This window comes from Phycomyces blakesleeanus (genome assembly GCF_001638985.1).
Source record: "Phycomyces blakesleeanus NRRL 1555(-) unplaced genomic scaffold PHYBLscaffold_16, whole genome shotgun sequence".
NCBI lineage: Eukaryota > Fungi > Mucoromycota > Mucoromycetes > Mucorales > Phycomycetaceae > Phycomyces > Phycomyces blakesleeanus.
The window spans coordinates 648,467-665,001 of NW_017265149.1; the positions used below are offsets into that span (position 1 = coordinate 648,467).

A 16,535-nucleotide genomic window follows, 5' to 3' on the forward strand; every position below is an offset into this window, starting at 1 on the left:
ATAGGTATACAAATACTAGTCATATTTTTATTTTAAAGGGTTTATTATAGCATTATATAACAAATACAACAATTATAATAGGTAACGACAGTGAATTTTTTTTTTACCATTTTCTATTGATAATATTCTTTGGCTGATTTGCGAAGATTATCTTGTATGAGCGTAAAGCTTAGCACTTGAAAATTATTTTGAAAAGTAGTACTTACCAATAGACACTATATATCTTTAGCCATAAGTTTGCAGTTCTACTATATCATTCACATCTCATAGTATATGTTGAAGTAGATAACCAATTATTTCAGACAATTTAATTTTATTACTTTTATATAGACAAGCCTGATAAAGCTCAAAATAAATTATTATATGTAGAAATGGTTAATTTGATTGATACTTTCAATTTGAAAAAAAGAAAACGGCTTTAGATCAATGAGAGAATAGACATCTCTTATGTGTGTGCGTGTGTATTTAAAACAATATATGAATGCTGGTTATAAGTAAAGATCCAAGAAATTAGTTAAAATATAGCAAAGATGTATTTAATGAATACAGAGTACAAAATTAATTTCTATTATTATAAAATCAATATATAAAATACATTTTTATTGACATCAACTATGTAATTGAATTAGAAGTAAAGTAGTTTAGCTTGGATATCAAAGAACTTGATAATTTATTCACAAAAATACAATCAATAATTTGAAAATTTGATCTACTCTAAATATAAATATATTAGCTGGGATGGTCCAAATCCCAGTGTATGCTGTCGCAGGTCAGCACCATATTTTACTAGCTATTACATTTCTTCTTCGTGCCTTGTCCAGATCCAGAGGAGAGGGGGTCCAACGCCAGTCCATTCCATTGATTCTTTTTTGATTTTTGATTTTCTTGTTTTTTGATTTGATTTTTTAATTTTTTTTTTGATTTTTTTTTGATCTTTTTTTTGCTTTTTTTTATATTTTTTATGATTTGCTTTTCTTCATTTGATTTGATAAAATATTCTATTCTATTCTATTGTATAGTATAATCTGTTTTGATATTTTTTAATAGACATGATGTGTCTTGATATGTCTTGGTCTGACTTGACTAGACTTGATTTGATATGTCTTGTCTTCAATTGATTTGGGTTGATTTGTATTGACTTGATATGATTTGTATAATGTTCATGGTCATAGATACTGAGAGTGACTTTGTTAAAGGACGTCTTTAGATTTGATTTGAGAGAGAGTTTGAGAAAAGTAATCTTCAGATTTGGTGAAGAGAGACTTTGGAAAAAAACCACTTTCTGATATGAACCCAGAGAGGCTTTATTAGAAAACGCCTTGTTTTTTTAGCCGAGATGGATTTTGTAAAATGACATCTTCCGCTTTGATTAGAAAGATCTTGTAAAAGGACACCTGAAGATATGTGACAGGAGAGCCTTTGTAAAGAGTGCCATATAACTTGAGTGGAGAGTTACTTGGTAAAAGAACACCTTCCGATTTAAGCTGAGAAAGGTTTTGTGAAAGAGAACCTTCCGATTTGAGTTGAGAATTGGTAAAGACATCAACAGATTTGAGCCAAAAGAGACATTGCTAAAGGACACATTCACGTTTGAATGAAGAGAGAGAAAGGGACTTTGTGAAAGAGAACCTTCCGATTTGAGTTGAGAGAGAGAGTTTGTAAAAAAACGCCTTTAGATTTGAGCGGAGGGATGCTTGGTAAAGGGACACCTTCCGATTTGGATTGAGAGAATTTGTTAACGACCAACTTCTGATTTGAGCTAAGAGAGAGTTTGTGAACGGACACCTTCAGTCTTGAATGAAGAGAGACTTTGGAAAAAGCGCCTTCAGATTTTAGTAGAGAGAGTTTGTGAACAGACATCTTTAGTCTTAAGTTAAGAGAGACTTTGGAAAGAGCGCCTTTTGACTTGAGTGGAGAGATATTTTGGAAAGAACATATTCCGATTTAAGTCGAGAGAGACTTTTTAAAAGGACACCTTCAGTCTTGACCCAAGAGAAACTTTGTAAAGGACACATTGTGATTTGAGACAACAAAGATTTTGGAAAGCAGTACCCTCCAGTTTGAGTGGATACAGAGACGCTTCGTTAACGAATGCATTGTTTTTGTTTTTGTTTTTGACATTGTTTTTGCTTTGTGTTTTTGATATTATTATTTTTTCTTCTTTTTTCTTTTTTTTTTTTTTTACAAAATATTGGAATGGATATTGGACTGGACAATGGACCCCCCCTTCCTGGACTTGAACAAGGCACTGGACCCTATACTATACAACTGCGAAATATATATATTATTAGTTCTAAGATATTTGATACTCTAATTAACAGCGTAATATTTTTGTGACGCCCAACTGAAATGGGTTCAGTTTTGCTTTGTGTTGTTTTTCAGAGAAAACACCAAGAGCAGGATTCCTTTGAATAGCTATATTGTTGCTATTGTGTTTCCGTAGTTCCTTCCGAAATATTTTCTTGCTTGCTGATGGAGGCCTGTAATAGATATACTGGTGCCACAGAATTGTCTGCAAAATCCATTCGGGGATCGCCAAAACCTTTTTTTTTATGTATGAAACTACGGCCTTTGACCAACGTATAAAATTCATATTTGAAGAAATTGTTGACCCAGTGGAGATTCTTGAAGTGCTTTTGGCCGACCCATGAAATGGTAAGCTCCTGGGTTGTATAATTTGATGGTGCATTTTTGATAGCTTGATACAATTGACTTGATCACTTGAATACTTGAGGCGGGATATAGTGCTACACACAATTTTCTCGCGGGAAAGATTTACTACTGGATTGAATTTCCATGATTTTTTGTAGGAACGGGGGTATATAATTTTCTTAATGTGAGTCAGAGACCGGCCACCAAGTAGCTTGAACACCGTGCAAAATGCTTGATTTTCTTGGTTGATTGTATTGGTGAGCATCAGGAGACTTTGCATATTTTTGTTACTGTCCTCTCATTCCACCTTTGATAATTTCTTTTTTTGTCCGTTTTTTTTTTGTTCTTTTTTTTTTGTTCTTTTTTTTTTGTTCTTTTTTTTTTGTTCTTTTTTTTTTTGTTCTTTTTTTTTTGTTCTTTTTTTTTTGTTCTTTTTTTTTGTTCTTTTTTTTTCTAATTTTTTCCTTTACATATATATATATATATATAAACATCCGCTTTTTCTTTTTGCGTTTTAGAACCAGTCTGATATTGGCTTCCTGCTTGACTGATTCTGTCCTCATCAAACTTTGACTTGATAGTTTGCTAAAATTAGACTCATGATATGACCTTTGATTGAATCTTGCTTTTCATTGGCAATCACTTGCGCACGTATTTGGACCCTAGATGTAGGTTGTTTGTCCTTGGTATACAGACATTGCCGGTATTGCTTGCTTTAGCCTACTCTTCTTGACAGCTCCGAACATGACCCGGTTGACCCAATTAATCGAATCTTGATTCCATATATCGGCCAAATTTGAGGACAACTCATAATATGCTGGCTTGTGTTCAACCCATGGCTGTATTAAATACTCATAGCTGTCGATGAAATTCTCGATATCCTATCCACTTGGTAGTAGATACTCTACTTGCATAGTGTCTACTATATATTGTAACCTTAATAGTATTGAAAAAAGCCAAGCGCTTGTTTCCTGAAGCCCATCTTGAGTAGTAGTCGTATCAAATAAACGTGGTTTCTTAGATTTGTGATTGGTATGTGCTGTAAATTTGAGATACTTTTCTGCATCATACGCTTGGCTTATTGATTGTATCTCTTGTTGATAATCGGCTTGAAAGTATCATAGCAGATATTATAAACCCGCCAGCTGTATATTTTTAAGGACTGCCTATTGTTTACTGTGGAATCCATTTGAAAGTCAATAAGATTACCCCTAGACTTGAGTTAATACATCTATCGACTCTGCAGAATCCACTAGACGGAACCAGAGACACGCAAAAACTTGAATAATGTTTTTCTAGAACGCCAAGGGCCACCAAGGTTGACCAAATACGATTTATAGCTGCCACAAAACCAAACGTCCACGTTTTATAACTTAAAATTTTGGTATCCATTTTCAAGATCAAAAACCAGGTTCATGGTAGCCCAAACGAATTACATAGCACAATCCATAAACAGAGATATTGAAGCAATACGACACTCATGCGCTTGAGAACAAAAGCAGGAAACCCAGACAGGGAAATCTATTGACCCAATAGTCAAACGCCTGCGGACAGCAATCAAAAACAAAGAGAGACAAAACCCAGATACATGCAACAGTCAAATGCCTGTGGGCAGCAACCAGACCAATAGATGGATAAAGTCCAGATATATGGCAGTCAAACGCATGAGAACAATAATTAAAAACACGGGAAAAAACCCCAAGTTTCACAGCAGTCAAAGGCCTGCAAGCAGCACCAGTAACACATGCAAACAAAGTCCAGATACATGGATGACGATTGCCTGAAAATAACATCCAGAAACACAGACAGCCAAAGTCTAGACAACGAAACAAAAGGGACCAATAACGTCCAAACAAAATAGGGAAAACCAAGAACCCAAGAACTCGATCATAGCCTTGGGGGGTGGAACTCAAAAAGATTTCTACCAACCCGAAACTATTTTTTTTAAAAATAAATAAATAATTAAATAAATAAATTAGAGTCAATAAATTTTCAATATGTATAAATAATAAATATAGTAGTAAAAATATAAGTCAAAATTTTACCTTTTTGAGAACCAGAGGGTCGCTACCACCACTTTCGAATATATGCAGACGGTGATTAACAGCAAGTGCAACGAGCCACAACTCAGCCTACACCTGCTCTGCATACATCGGTGTAGACAACTCCACGTCTACCTTCCCTCTACTATCCAAAGACTTTGGACTCGGAACCAAACAAGCAAGCGGACCATGGCGTCAAACTTAAAAAAGAATGATTAGCCAGACCTTTGAATATGCGAGCAATTGGAACCGAACGTAAAGGGGAATCTGACTACCGCCTGCTGACCCCGGCATCTCATGCTTCATCGTCAAAGTCACTCTCTTCTAACTCAGCAAGGAGATCTGCCAACACCGAGTCTTGCAGGGTGACGCCCTCGTCGTCATCTTCGTGTCCCTCATCCGAGTCCTCTTCGTCATCATCATCTTCTTCTTCTTCACCTAGGACTTCTTCTGGACTCTCGGGAGCGGTAGTCAGCCACGCCACAACACCAGGAATTGTGGTAGGCTCTGGTGCCTTATCCTCTGGCAACGACACGCCAGATGGACCGTGAAGGCCAGCACCAGAATCAGATCTGGGGAGAGAAGGGGAAGATGGTAGTCTTGGACCCTCCTCTGGATTCCCCACGAGATCTTCTGCAACTTGCTGTGGGACACAAGTCGCGCCTTTGTTGGTAATGTTTACCTGTTCAAGTGGGAATGGGCAAGCCACACCAGAAGCAGGAAACATGGTTGCAGCACCAGAAACCGGAAACATGGTAGCCGCACCAGAGACAGAAAGTCCGGTAGCAGCACCAGAAGCAGGAAACATGGTGACAGCACCAGAAGCAGGGAACATAATTGCTGCCATGATGGGAGAGGCTTTTGAGACTAAGCACTCATCCCAGTGCATGAGGCAATCGTCTCGGTAGTGATCAAGGTTGCCCTCGATCCCTGGAACTACCTCGACGGCGAGGTCCATGAGACTGTCGCCATACAAGTCTTCTGGAACCATCGCTAGTTCGTTGTTCACGTTGTACCAGCAGGCTGTGGAGACGCCTGCAACAACGACACCGGCATACTCGACATCAAGCATTTCGGAAGACTCTGGCTCAGAGATTATACTCATTGCACAGTCGAGATCTTCCTCATCTGCATCCGTCAGCATCTGCTCCAAAGGAGTGTCAACAGTGGACAGGAAGTCCATGCGTTCTTGTTGCCCGAAGGCAAAGAGACCTCCGACCAACGCAGGACACTGAGGCACCTCCTCAGACCAGACAGTGTTTCCACCGTACCAGCAGTCTTCCATGGCCGAAGCCACCTCTGCTCCAACAGCACCCACTTGTTGGGCAGTACACATGGAGAGATCCCGGCCAGCCCAAAGGTCTTCACTGGTATCCTCAATTGACATAGAGCCAAAGAGAGATACCAGATCGGAAATTTCCGAAAGGATCATCTCCTGGCCAGAGAAAGGAAGCTCACCAACCAAAGGGAAACCTGGTCTCTGTTCAGTGAATGTGCCTTGTTCAGGGAGACAAGGCGAAGCAAGGAAACACCCAGTTGCAGGAACACTGGCAGAGACTTTATCATAGCAGATGCTATGGGTTTCGCTCTGGATACTGTTTTTCAACAGTTCTGGAGTAGATCCAATGGGCTTAGGAGGGTTCATCTTTGGAACTATCTCCTTGAACATCTGCTCCTCCAGTTCCTCCCCATAGTATGGGAGTCTGGTTCGGACCAAGCGTTTTAGTCCCTGGTTCTCATGACGCACTGGAATGTACGCCACTTGTTCCATGTGGGAACGCTTGTCATCTTCACGAACTGTTGGGTTCATCCGATGGCAGACGCTGTTCTGTTGCTTTACGGAAGTAGAACTAGAAAGACCTTCAACATCACTGGCACCATTAATCTCCGAAGAGACAGCAAGACAAGATATAGGCCCCAAGGCATCTCCAAGGGAGCCACTACGGCAGGAACCAGAAGAAAATACCTCCAACGAAGTACGGAAAGACTGCAAGCAACCTTCATCGTCTGACATATGGTCAATGTTAGTATCTATGTTGATATTACAGTACTCAATAGCTGTCTTACCTTTGTGGATTACTTTCATTCCGTATGAGAATAAGCCCATGTTAAAAACAGAGGGGACTGAGAGAGAGGATATAGCTGCGAAAAGCAGTGCGCAAAAGTAGGCTGAGGCAAGACATAAAGTCTGCAAGGCAAGTTGGATGGGATAGGAAATCATGAGAAATCGCGGGAAGAGAGGTATACGGAAAAAAATGAAAAAATTGAAAGGTTGATGCTTCTTTTATAGACAATTTGTCTATCTCATTCCTTGTTGATGGTACTGCTGTTTCTTTGTGACAGCTACTACATTACTCATTCAATCATAGAGCAAAGAATGTAGCTAGGAGTTTTTCTTTGTATTTCTTTCAATTTTCACTTCTTTCCGTAATGATATGTATGTAGTAAAGAGTAGTAATTTAATTTTAACAGCTAACATTAATTTAAGTCTAAAAAAAAATTGAATTAAATATCGTCTAAAAATGTGCGGATGCATTAAAGCAGTGGAATTTTTCTTTTAAAAAGTACTAGAAAATGAAAGAGAATGTTGAAGCAAATAAGTAAAAAAAAAAAATATATAGCCAAATAGTTAACCAATATCTAGAAATAGAGGTTTTTTTCTTTTATTACTTAAAGCTGATCTGTGCTCTGTTTATATAATGTAATCAAATATATAAACTCAAGGAAAACAAGTAGAAAACCAGTGATTTATATAGACAGCCAATTTGCAAAATGTTATAGCGAAAGAAAAATATTTTGTGCCTATCACTTAAAGTTAGTGATAGTATGATTAGATCGACCAATTTTTTAAGAGAGTAGATCCTTCATTTTTGAAGAGACCGTGTATTTCTTAGCAAAAATGTCGTTGGAATAAATTATAAATGATATTAAAACTAAAGAACAGAAAAATGGTCTACATAATTTGTATGACTATTAGTAGGAAAACGTTGGGGGTATTGGAAGATCTTGAAGATGGAGTGATACACGTTTGTATCAACTAGTGTACTCTGATCGGCCTGAGAAATGATAAATGTAAGATGAGCTATGTTCATAAAGATCTTCATTAGTTAAATATTGACCTGCTATCAGTAGTAAGTAAAGAGAAAAAGTACTTGATTCCACTAATATTATTTTTGGGCTTTTGTCTCAAACTCTACGCAAAATTTGCTGGTTATAGTATTATATACAAGCAGCTTTGTTATTGTTTTCTTACTGTCTTTAATACAAGATTAGCTTGATCTTATAATATGAACTTTTTTAATATAAAAAAACCAATGTGAGAATACTATATTAGAAATCATATTGCTTGATGATTTTACACAAACTTGACTACTTTGAATGTCTGAAAGTGTATCAGGTGTTTTCTTTAATGTCTATGCTCAGTACTGTTATATTGTTTGAGACAAAGCATTACGTTAAAAGTGACCCTTTATGTCATGGATATATATTAATTCAAAGAAAATCTGCTTTGAAACATTTTTTTCTTAAGTTTAAATAGTTCAAAAAGAAAACATAAAGTAAAAAAAAATTCTAGCCATATGAGACTATAAAGTACTGACCAGTAGTAAAGATGTGATGCCGAGTTTTGAAAATATATTTTAGGATCTAAAAAAAATCAGTTTTTATATATATATTAAGATAGATAAAATCTCTACCTTTTTGCAGTTATTTCTGTGCGTAAAGGTTTGTAGTTTTAAAGCAAGAATATTATATACATATATCAAATATTTATATATAGCAGTACTTTCGTACTTTTTACATATAAAACATATATATATATTTAAATATTTTTTATTAATTAATTATAGTTAAGTGTTTGAATCTTTTTTAACTAAAACTATATATAATCAAAGCTTAATATAATCATAATAGCGGGATATTCAAAATCATATAACTATTCATTTATTTTTTATTTATTTATGTAATCATTTTAATATAAAGGTTTCTGTAAAGCCATTTTGCTATACAAGAATACTCAGAAATTCAGCATAAAGTGATAGTTATATTGCACTAGAAAATTACAGATTTTAGCTGAGAAGCATATGTATTTCGATTTATGAAAGAAATAAGCTACTGGGAATAAATAAAGATAAAAATAAGAGTAGAATGATTCAATTAAACAACAAACAGAAAATATAGCTTCTTTTCAATATGTAATTAATGAATTGGGCAATATATACTTCTGTAGATATATAATTGTATATTACATACAAAAATAAGAATTTTACTTTGTTGTTGTTTCTTTGGGATGAAAGCTGAATAAGTGGTTTGTGTAAGTCTTGTACAATATACCAATATGGGTTGGGCTTATACAAACCTGACTATTGTGAGAGCTTGTAAAAAGGCTTAGGAAAACACATTTTCTATACCAAAAGCAAATAGCTTGAGCAATTATTCAGAAACAGTTATATTTCTCAGCCATATGTATTCACCAAGCCATTTCAAAAAAAGTATATATAATGTAAGAAAAAGATCCAAAATATCATTCAATTCATATTAATCAAAAACATCAATTCATTCTTAAACTTTACATCATGCGCTCTCCTATGGTTCAAATCTTCTCTACTCTATGTTTTCTTGGACTCTTGGTAAACTTGACACAGGCAGCTCCGTATGCCCCTGGTGATTGGCGTTTGAAGTTTCACATGTATCGTCCAGTAGAAAAACCAACCGCAAAATGCATGTGGTATACCGCTAAAAATTTGTGTGCCTAAGACCATCTTGCCTTGTTTTATATAAATTTACTCATTTTGAATAGTATATAAATATATATTAATCAGTGTAATATCGAAAATAAATAAAGTTAATACTTCTTTTTGTGACTTTGTAATATACATACTGAAACGTAGAACAGAATAGATTCTTTGAACTTTAATTAAAATAATAAGGATTTCTACTTTTTATATTTTATTCTCATACATGTATACAATATGAAATCTGTGTTGTATTTATTATAAGTGGTTTCATTGAGCTTAATATCTCTGTTTTGGCTACTAAAGACAAAATATAAAGGATTGAACTACCTCAATTCGTAGGCATGCCTATATAACTAACATTTTTTTTGTTAAACGTAAGACATATCGAATTTCTTTATAGGCTACAGAAGGTAGATATCTAAAAAATAGGGTTTAAGTTTTAATGCAGCAATACTTTACCCTATTCAAAGAATTAAAAGTAGTGTTTGATAAAATAATGCTAATTTTATATCTTATTCAATATATATATCCTTGGGAAATACTCGGTGAATTGGATGAATACAATCTCTATAATGCTTACATTAATAGGTATACAAATACTAGTCATATTTTTATTTTAAAGGGTTTATTATAGCATTATATAACAAATACAACAATTATAATAGGTAACGACAGTGAATTTTTTTTTTACCATTTTCTATTGATAATATTCTTTGGCTGATTTGCGAAGATTATCTTGTATGAGCGTAAAGCTTAGCACTTGAAAATTATTTTGAAAAGTAGTACTTACCAATAGACACTATATATCTTTAGCCATAAGTTTGCAGTTCTACTATATCATTCACATCTCATAGTATATGTTGAAGTAGATAACCAATTATTTCAGACAATTTAATTTTATTACTTTTATATAGACAAGCCTGATAAAGCTCAAAATAAATTATTATATGTAGAAATGGTTAATTTGATTGATACTTTCAATTTGAAAAAAAGAAAACGGCTTTAGATCAATGAGAGAATAGACATCTCTTATGTGTGTGCGTGTGTATTTAAAACAATATATGAATGCTGGTTATAAGTAAAGATCCAAGAAATTAGTTAAAATATAGCAAAGATGTATTTAATGAATACAGAGTACAAAATTAATTTCTATTATTATAAAATCAATATATAAAATACATTTTTATTGACATCAACTATGTAATTGAATTAGAAGTAAAGTAGTTTAGCTTGGATATCAAAGAACTTGATAATTTATTCACAAAAATACAATCAATAATTTGAAAATTTGATCTACTCTAAATATAAATATATTAGCTGGGATGGTCCAAATCCCAGTGTATGCTGTCGCAGGTCAGCACCATATTTTACTAGCTATTACATTTCTTCTTCGTGCCTTGTCCAGATCCAGAGGAGAGGGGGTCCAACGCCAGTCCATTCCATTGATTCTTTTTTGATTTTTGATTTTCTTGTTTTTTGATTTGATTTTTTAATTTTTTTTTTGATTTTTTTTTGATCTTTTTTTTGCTTTTTTTTATATTTTTTATGATTTGCTTTTCTTCATTTGATTTGATAAAATATTCTATTCTATTCTATTGTATAGTATAATCTGTTTTGATATTTTTTAATAGACATGATGTGTCTTGATATGTCTTGGTCTGACTTGACTAGACTTGATTTGATATGTCTTGTCTTCAATTGATTTGGGTTGATTTGTATTGACTTGATATGATTTGTATAATGTTCATGGTCATAGATACTGAGAGTGACTTTGTTAAAGGACGTCTTTAGATTTGATTTGAGAGAGAGTTTGAGAAAAGTAATCTTCAGATTTGGTGAAGAGAGACTTTGGAAAAAAACCACTTTCTGATATGAACCCAGAGAGGCTTTATTAGAAAACGCCTTGTTTTTTTAGCCGAGATGGATTTTGTAAAATGACATCTTCCGCTTTGATTAGAAAGATCTTGTAAAAGGACACCTGAAGATATGTGACAGGAGAGCCTTTGTAAAGAGTGCCATATAACTTGAGTGGAGAGTTACTTGGTAAAAGAACACCTTCCGATTTAAGCTGAGAAAGGTTTTGTGAAAGAGAACCTTCCGATTTGAGTTGAGAATTGGTAAAGACATCAACAGATTTGAGCCAAAAGAGACATTGCTAAAGGACACATTCACGTTTGAATGAAGAGAGAGAAAGGGACTTTGTGAAAGAGAACCTTCCGATTTGAGTTGAGAGAGAGAGTTTGTAAAAAAACGCCTTTAGATTTGAGCGGAGGGATGCTTGGTAAAGGGACACCTTCCGATTTGGATTGAGAGAATTTGTTAACGACCAACTTCTGATTTGAGCTAAGAGAGAGTTTGTGAACGGACACCTTCAGTCTTGAATGAAGAGAGACTTTGGAAAAAGCGCCTTCAGATTTTAGTAGAGAGAGTTTGTGAACAGACATCTTTAGTCTTAAGTTAAGAGAGACTTTGGAAAGAGCGCCTTTTGACTTGAGTGGAGAGATATTTTGGAAAGAACATATTCCGATTTAAGTCGAGAGAGACTTTTTAAAAGGACACCTTCAGTCTTGACCCAAGAGAAACTTTGTAAAGGACACATTGTGATTTGAGACAACAAAGATTTTGGAAAGCAGTACCCTCCAGTTTGAGTGGATACAGAGACGCTTCGTTAACGAATGCATTGTTTTTGTTTTTGTTTTTGACATTGTTTTTGCTTTGTGTTTTTGATATTATTATTTTTTCTTCTTTTTTCTTTTTTTTTTTTTTACAAAATATTGGAATGGATATTGGACTGGACAATGGACCCCCCCTTTCTGGACTTGAACAAGGCACTGGACCCTATACTATACAACTGCGAAATATATATATTATTAGTTCTAAGATATTTGATACTCTAATTAACAGCGTAATATTTTTGTGACGCCCAACTGAAATGGGTTCAGTTTTGCTTTGTGTTGTTTTTCAGAGAAAACACCAAGAGCAGGATTCCTTTGAATAGCTATATTGTTGCTATTGTGTTTCCGTAGTTCCTTCCGAAATATTTTCTTGCTTGCTGATGGAGGCCTGTAATAGATATACTGGTGCCACAGAATTGTCTGCAAAATCCATTCGGGGATCGCCAAAACCTTTTTTTTTATGTATGAAACTACGGCCTTTGACCAACGTATAAAATTCATATTTGAAGAAATTGTTGACCCAGTGGAGATGCTTGAAGTGCTTTTGGCCGACCCATGAAATGATAAGCTCCTGGGTTGTATAATTTGATGGTGCATTTTTGATAGCTTGATACAATTGACTTGATCACTTGAATACTTGAGGCGGGATATAGTGCTACACACAATATTCTCGCGGGAAAGATTTACTACTGGATTGAATTTCCATGATTTTTTATAGGAACGGGGGTATATAATTTTCTTAATGTGAGTCAGAGACCGGCCACCAAGTAGCTTGAACACCGTGCAAAATGCTTGATTTTCTTGGTTGCTTGTATTGGTGAGCATCAGTAGACTTTGCATATTTTTGTTACTGTCCTCTCATTCCACCTTTGATAATTTCTTTTTTTGTTCTTTTTTTTTTGTTCTTTTTTTTTTTTTGTTCTTTTTTTTTGTTCTTTTTTTTTGTTCTTTTTTTTTTCTAATTTTTTCCTTTACATATATATATATAAACATCCACTTTTTCTTTTTGCGTTTTAGAACCAGTCTGATATTGGCTTCCTGCTTGACTGATTCTGTCCTCATCAAACTTTGACTTGATAGTTTGCTAAAATTAGTCTCATGATATGACCTTTGATTGAATCTTGCTTTTCATTGGCAATCACTTGCGCACGTATTTGGACCCTATATGTGGGTTGTTTGTCCCTGCTATACAGACATTGCCGGTATTGCTTGCTTTAGCCTACTCTTCTTGACAGCTCTGAATACGACCCGGTTGACCCAATTAATCAAATCTTGGTTCTATATATCGGCCAAATTTGAGGACAACTCATGATAGACCGGCATGTAATCAAATAAAGGTTGTAGTTATTCACTCGAAGCTGTATATAAAACATTCGTATCTTATCGACTTGAATGTAGATAATTTACTTGCATTATATCTACTATATTTTTCAAGTATAATAGCTATTGCAAAAAACCCAAGCTTGCATTTCCTGACAAACAATTTGAGTAGAAGTCGTATAAAAAACGTGGTTTCTCAGGCTTGCCACTGGCATGTGTTGTACATTTGAGATAATTTTAGCATCAATAAACTTGACTTATTATTCGTTTTTATTATCAGTAATCTTCCTCAAAGTTCCACGAAAGATCTCATAAACCGACTATGGATGCATATTTAGAAGCTGCTTATTGTTGGATGTTGAATCCATTTAGAAAAAATTCAATTCTTACTAGATTTACGCCAAGATATGTATCAGCTATGCAAAGTCCATTAGACTGAAGCAAGGTCTCAAAATTTGAGACCAATATTCCAAACGACACTAAAGCCAATAGAAATCAACTTAAAAAGTTAATGGCTAACAAAAATAACACTCATGTTCAATAGTTTAACATTTTAGCATGTATTACCATGAATCTAACCGTGACTCAGACAAGACCAAAACAAAGAAAACCCAAAATCCATGATTACGGATATTAAAGAAATTCCAGAAGCAGCCGAATATCAACAGAAAAAGAAAGGCACGCATCGATATTAAAAAACACATATTCAACGATATACAAGTAGACAGCAGAAAGATAAGTAAAAACTTCAAGGTATTCGAAAATGGAAGGCTTAACAGCGACTGCCTCGCGACAAAAAACCAAATACGGATGCAAGAGAGAAAACAATAAAAAGCCAACAACAAGATACAAAGACAGGAAAAAGAAGGCTTCCAAGAATAAACACAATAGTGTACAACAACCAGACAGACAGATTGGATAGACGCATTTCATAGAGAATAATTGCATCTGTGCACAACAACCAGACACACAGATTGGAAAGACGGATTTCATAGACAATAAATGCATCTGTGCACAACAACCAGACACACAGATTGGAAAGACGGATTTCATAGAGAATAAATGCATCTGTGCACAACAACCAGACACACAGATTGGAAAGACGGATTTCATAGAGAATAAATGCATCTGTGCACAACAACCAGACACACAGATTGGATAGACGGATTTCATAGACAATAAATGCATCTGTGAACAACAACCAGACACACAGATTGGATAGACGGATTTCAAGAGAATAAATGCATCTGTGCACAACAACCAGACACACAGATTGGATAGACGGATTTCATAGAGATTAAATGCATCTGTGCACAACAGCCAGACACACAGATTGGATAGACGGATTTCATAGAGAATAAATGCATCTGTGAACAACAACCAGACACACAGATTGGATAGACGGATTTCATAGAGAATAAATGCATCTGTGAACAACAACCAGACACACAGATTGGATAGACGGATTTCATAGAGAATAAATGCATCTGTGAACAACAACCAGACACACAGATTGGATAGACGGATTTCATAGAGATTAAATGCATCTGTGCACAACAGCCAGACACACAGATTGGAAAGACGGATTTCAAGAGAATAATTGCATCTGTGCACAACAACCAGACACACAGATTGGATAGACGGATTTCAAGAGAATAATTGCATCTGTGCACAACAACCAGACACACAGATTGGATAGACGGATTTCATAGACAATAAATGCATCTGTGCACAACAACCAGACACACAGATTGGAAAGACGGATTTCATAGAGAATAATTGCATCTGTGCACAACAACCAGACACACAGATTGGATAGACGGATTTCATAGAGATTAAATGCATCTGTGAACAACAACCAGACACACAGATTGGATAGACGGATTTCATAGAGAATAAATGCATCTGTGCACAACAACCAGACACACAGATTGGATAGACGGATTTCAAGAGAATAAATGCATCTGTGCACAACAACCAGACACACAGATTGGAAAGACGGATTTCATAGAGAATAAATGCATCTGTGAACAACAACCAGACACACAGATTGGATAGACGGATTTCAAGAGAATAATTGCATCTGTGCACAACAACCAGACACACAGATTGGAAAGACGGATTTCATAGAGAATAAATGCATCTGTGCACAACAACCAGACACACAGATTGGATAGACGGATTTCATAGAGATTAATTGCATCTGTGCACAACAGCCAGACACACAGATTGGATAGACGGATTTCATAGAGATTAAATGCATCTGTGCACAACAACCAGACACACAGATTGGATAGACGGATTTCATAGAGAATAAATGCATCTGTGCACAACAACCAGACACACAGATTGGATAGACGGATTTCATAGAGAATAAATGCATCTGTGCACAACAACCAGACACACAGATTGGAAAGACGCATTTCATAGAGAATAAATGCATCTGTGCACAACAACCAGACACACAGATTGGAAAGACGCATTTCATAGAGAATAAATGCATCTGTGAACAACAACCAGACACACAGATTGGAAAGACGGATTTCAAGAGAATAATTGCATCTGTGCACAACAACCAGACACACAGATTGGATAGACGGATTTCAAGAGAATAAATGCATCTGTGAACAACAACCAGACACACAGATTGGATAGACGGATTTCATAGAGAATAAATGCATCTGTGCACAACAACCAGACACACAGATTGGAAAGACGGATTTCATAGAGAATAAATGCATCTGTGAACAACAACCAGACACACAGATTGGATAGACGGATTTCATAGACAATAAATGCATCTGTGAACAACAACCAGACACACAGATTGGATAGACGGATTTCATAGAGAATAAATGCATCTGTGCACAACAACCAGACACACAGATTGGAAAGACGGATTTCATAGAGAATAAATGCATCTGTGCACAACAACCAGACACACAGATTGGATAGACGGATTTCATAGAGAATAAATGCATCTGTGCACAACAACCAGACACACAGATTGGAAAGACGGATTTCATAGAGAATAAATGCATCTGTGAACAACAACCAGACACACAGATTGGATAGACGGATTTCATAGAGAATAAATGCATCTGTGAACA

General features: G+C 35.4%; 6 protein-coding genes across 6 annotated transcripts; all 6 read right to left on the bottom strand.

Annotated features, from left to right (window-relative positions):
* Positions 1-2,314: 2,314 nt before the first annotated feature.
* PHYBLDRAFT_170655 (hypothetical protein) lies at positions 2,315-2,932 on the bottom strand (the record flags this gene model as incomplete). The annotated part of the gene is made up of 1 exon (XM_018436397.1): positions 2,315-2,932. One exon carries the CDS (start codon positions 2,930-2,932, stop codon positions 2,315-2,317), a length of 618 nt encoding a protein of 205 aa, XP_018289322.1.
* A 382-nt stretch (positions 2,933-3,314) lies between these two features.
* Positions 3,315-4,801, bottom strand: PHYBLDRAFT_170656 (hypothetical protein; the record flags this gene model as incomplete). The annotated part of the gene is made up of 5 exons (XM_018436398.1): positions 3,315-3,533; positions 3,862-3,992; positions 4,089-4,173; positions 4,233-4,587; positions 4,698-4,801. The coding sequence occupies 5 exons, from the start codon at positions 4,799-4,801 to the stop codon at positions 3,315-3,317; spliced, it is 894 nt and encodes a 297-aa protein (XP_018289323.1).
* Positions 4,802-4,989: 188 nt separating this feature from the next.
* PHYBLDRAFT_147786 (hypothetical protein) lies at positions 4,990-6,915 on the bottom strand (the record flags this gene model as incomplete). The annotated part of the gene is made up of 2 exons (XM_018431950.1): positions 4,990-6,701; positions 6,762-6,915. 2 exons carry the CDS (start codon positions 6,913-6,915, stop codon positions 4,990-4,992), a joined length of 1,866 nt encoding a protein of 621 aa, XP_018289324.1.
* Positions 6,916-11,321: 4,406 nt separating this feature from the next.
* Positions 11,322-11,874, bottom strand: PHYBLDRAFT_147787 (hypothetical protein; the record flags this gene model as incomplete). Its single annotated transcript, XM_018431951.1, has 2 exons — positions 11,322-11,585; positions 11,683-11,874. The coding sequence occupies 2 exons, from the start codon at positions 11,872-11,874 to the stop codon at positions 11,322-11,324; spliced, it is 456 nt and encodes a 151-aa protein (XP_018289325.1).
* Positions 11,875-12,327: 453 nt separating this feature from the next.
* On the bottom strand, positions 12,328-12,945 carry PHYBLDRAFT_170658 (hypothetical protein; the record flags this gene model as incomplete). The annotated part of the gene is made up of 1 exon (XM_018436399.1): positions 12,328-12,945. One exon carries the CDS (start codon positions 12,943-12,945, stop codon positions 12,328-12,330), a length of 618 nt encoding a protein of 205 aa, XP_018289326.1.
* Positions 12,946-15,013: 2,068 nt separating this feature from the next.
* Positions 15,014-15,908, bottom strand: PHYBLDRAFT_170659 (hypothetical protein; the record flags this gene model as incomplete). Its single annotated transcript, XM_018436400.1, has 2 exons — positions 15,014-15,330; positions 15,473-15,908. The coding sequence occupies 2 exons, from the start codon at positions 15,906-15,908 to the stop codon at positions 15,014-15,016; spliced, it is 753 nt and encodes a 250-aa protein (XP_018289327.1).
* Positions 15,909-16,535: the final 627 nt, after the last annotated feature.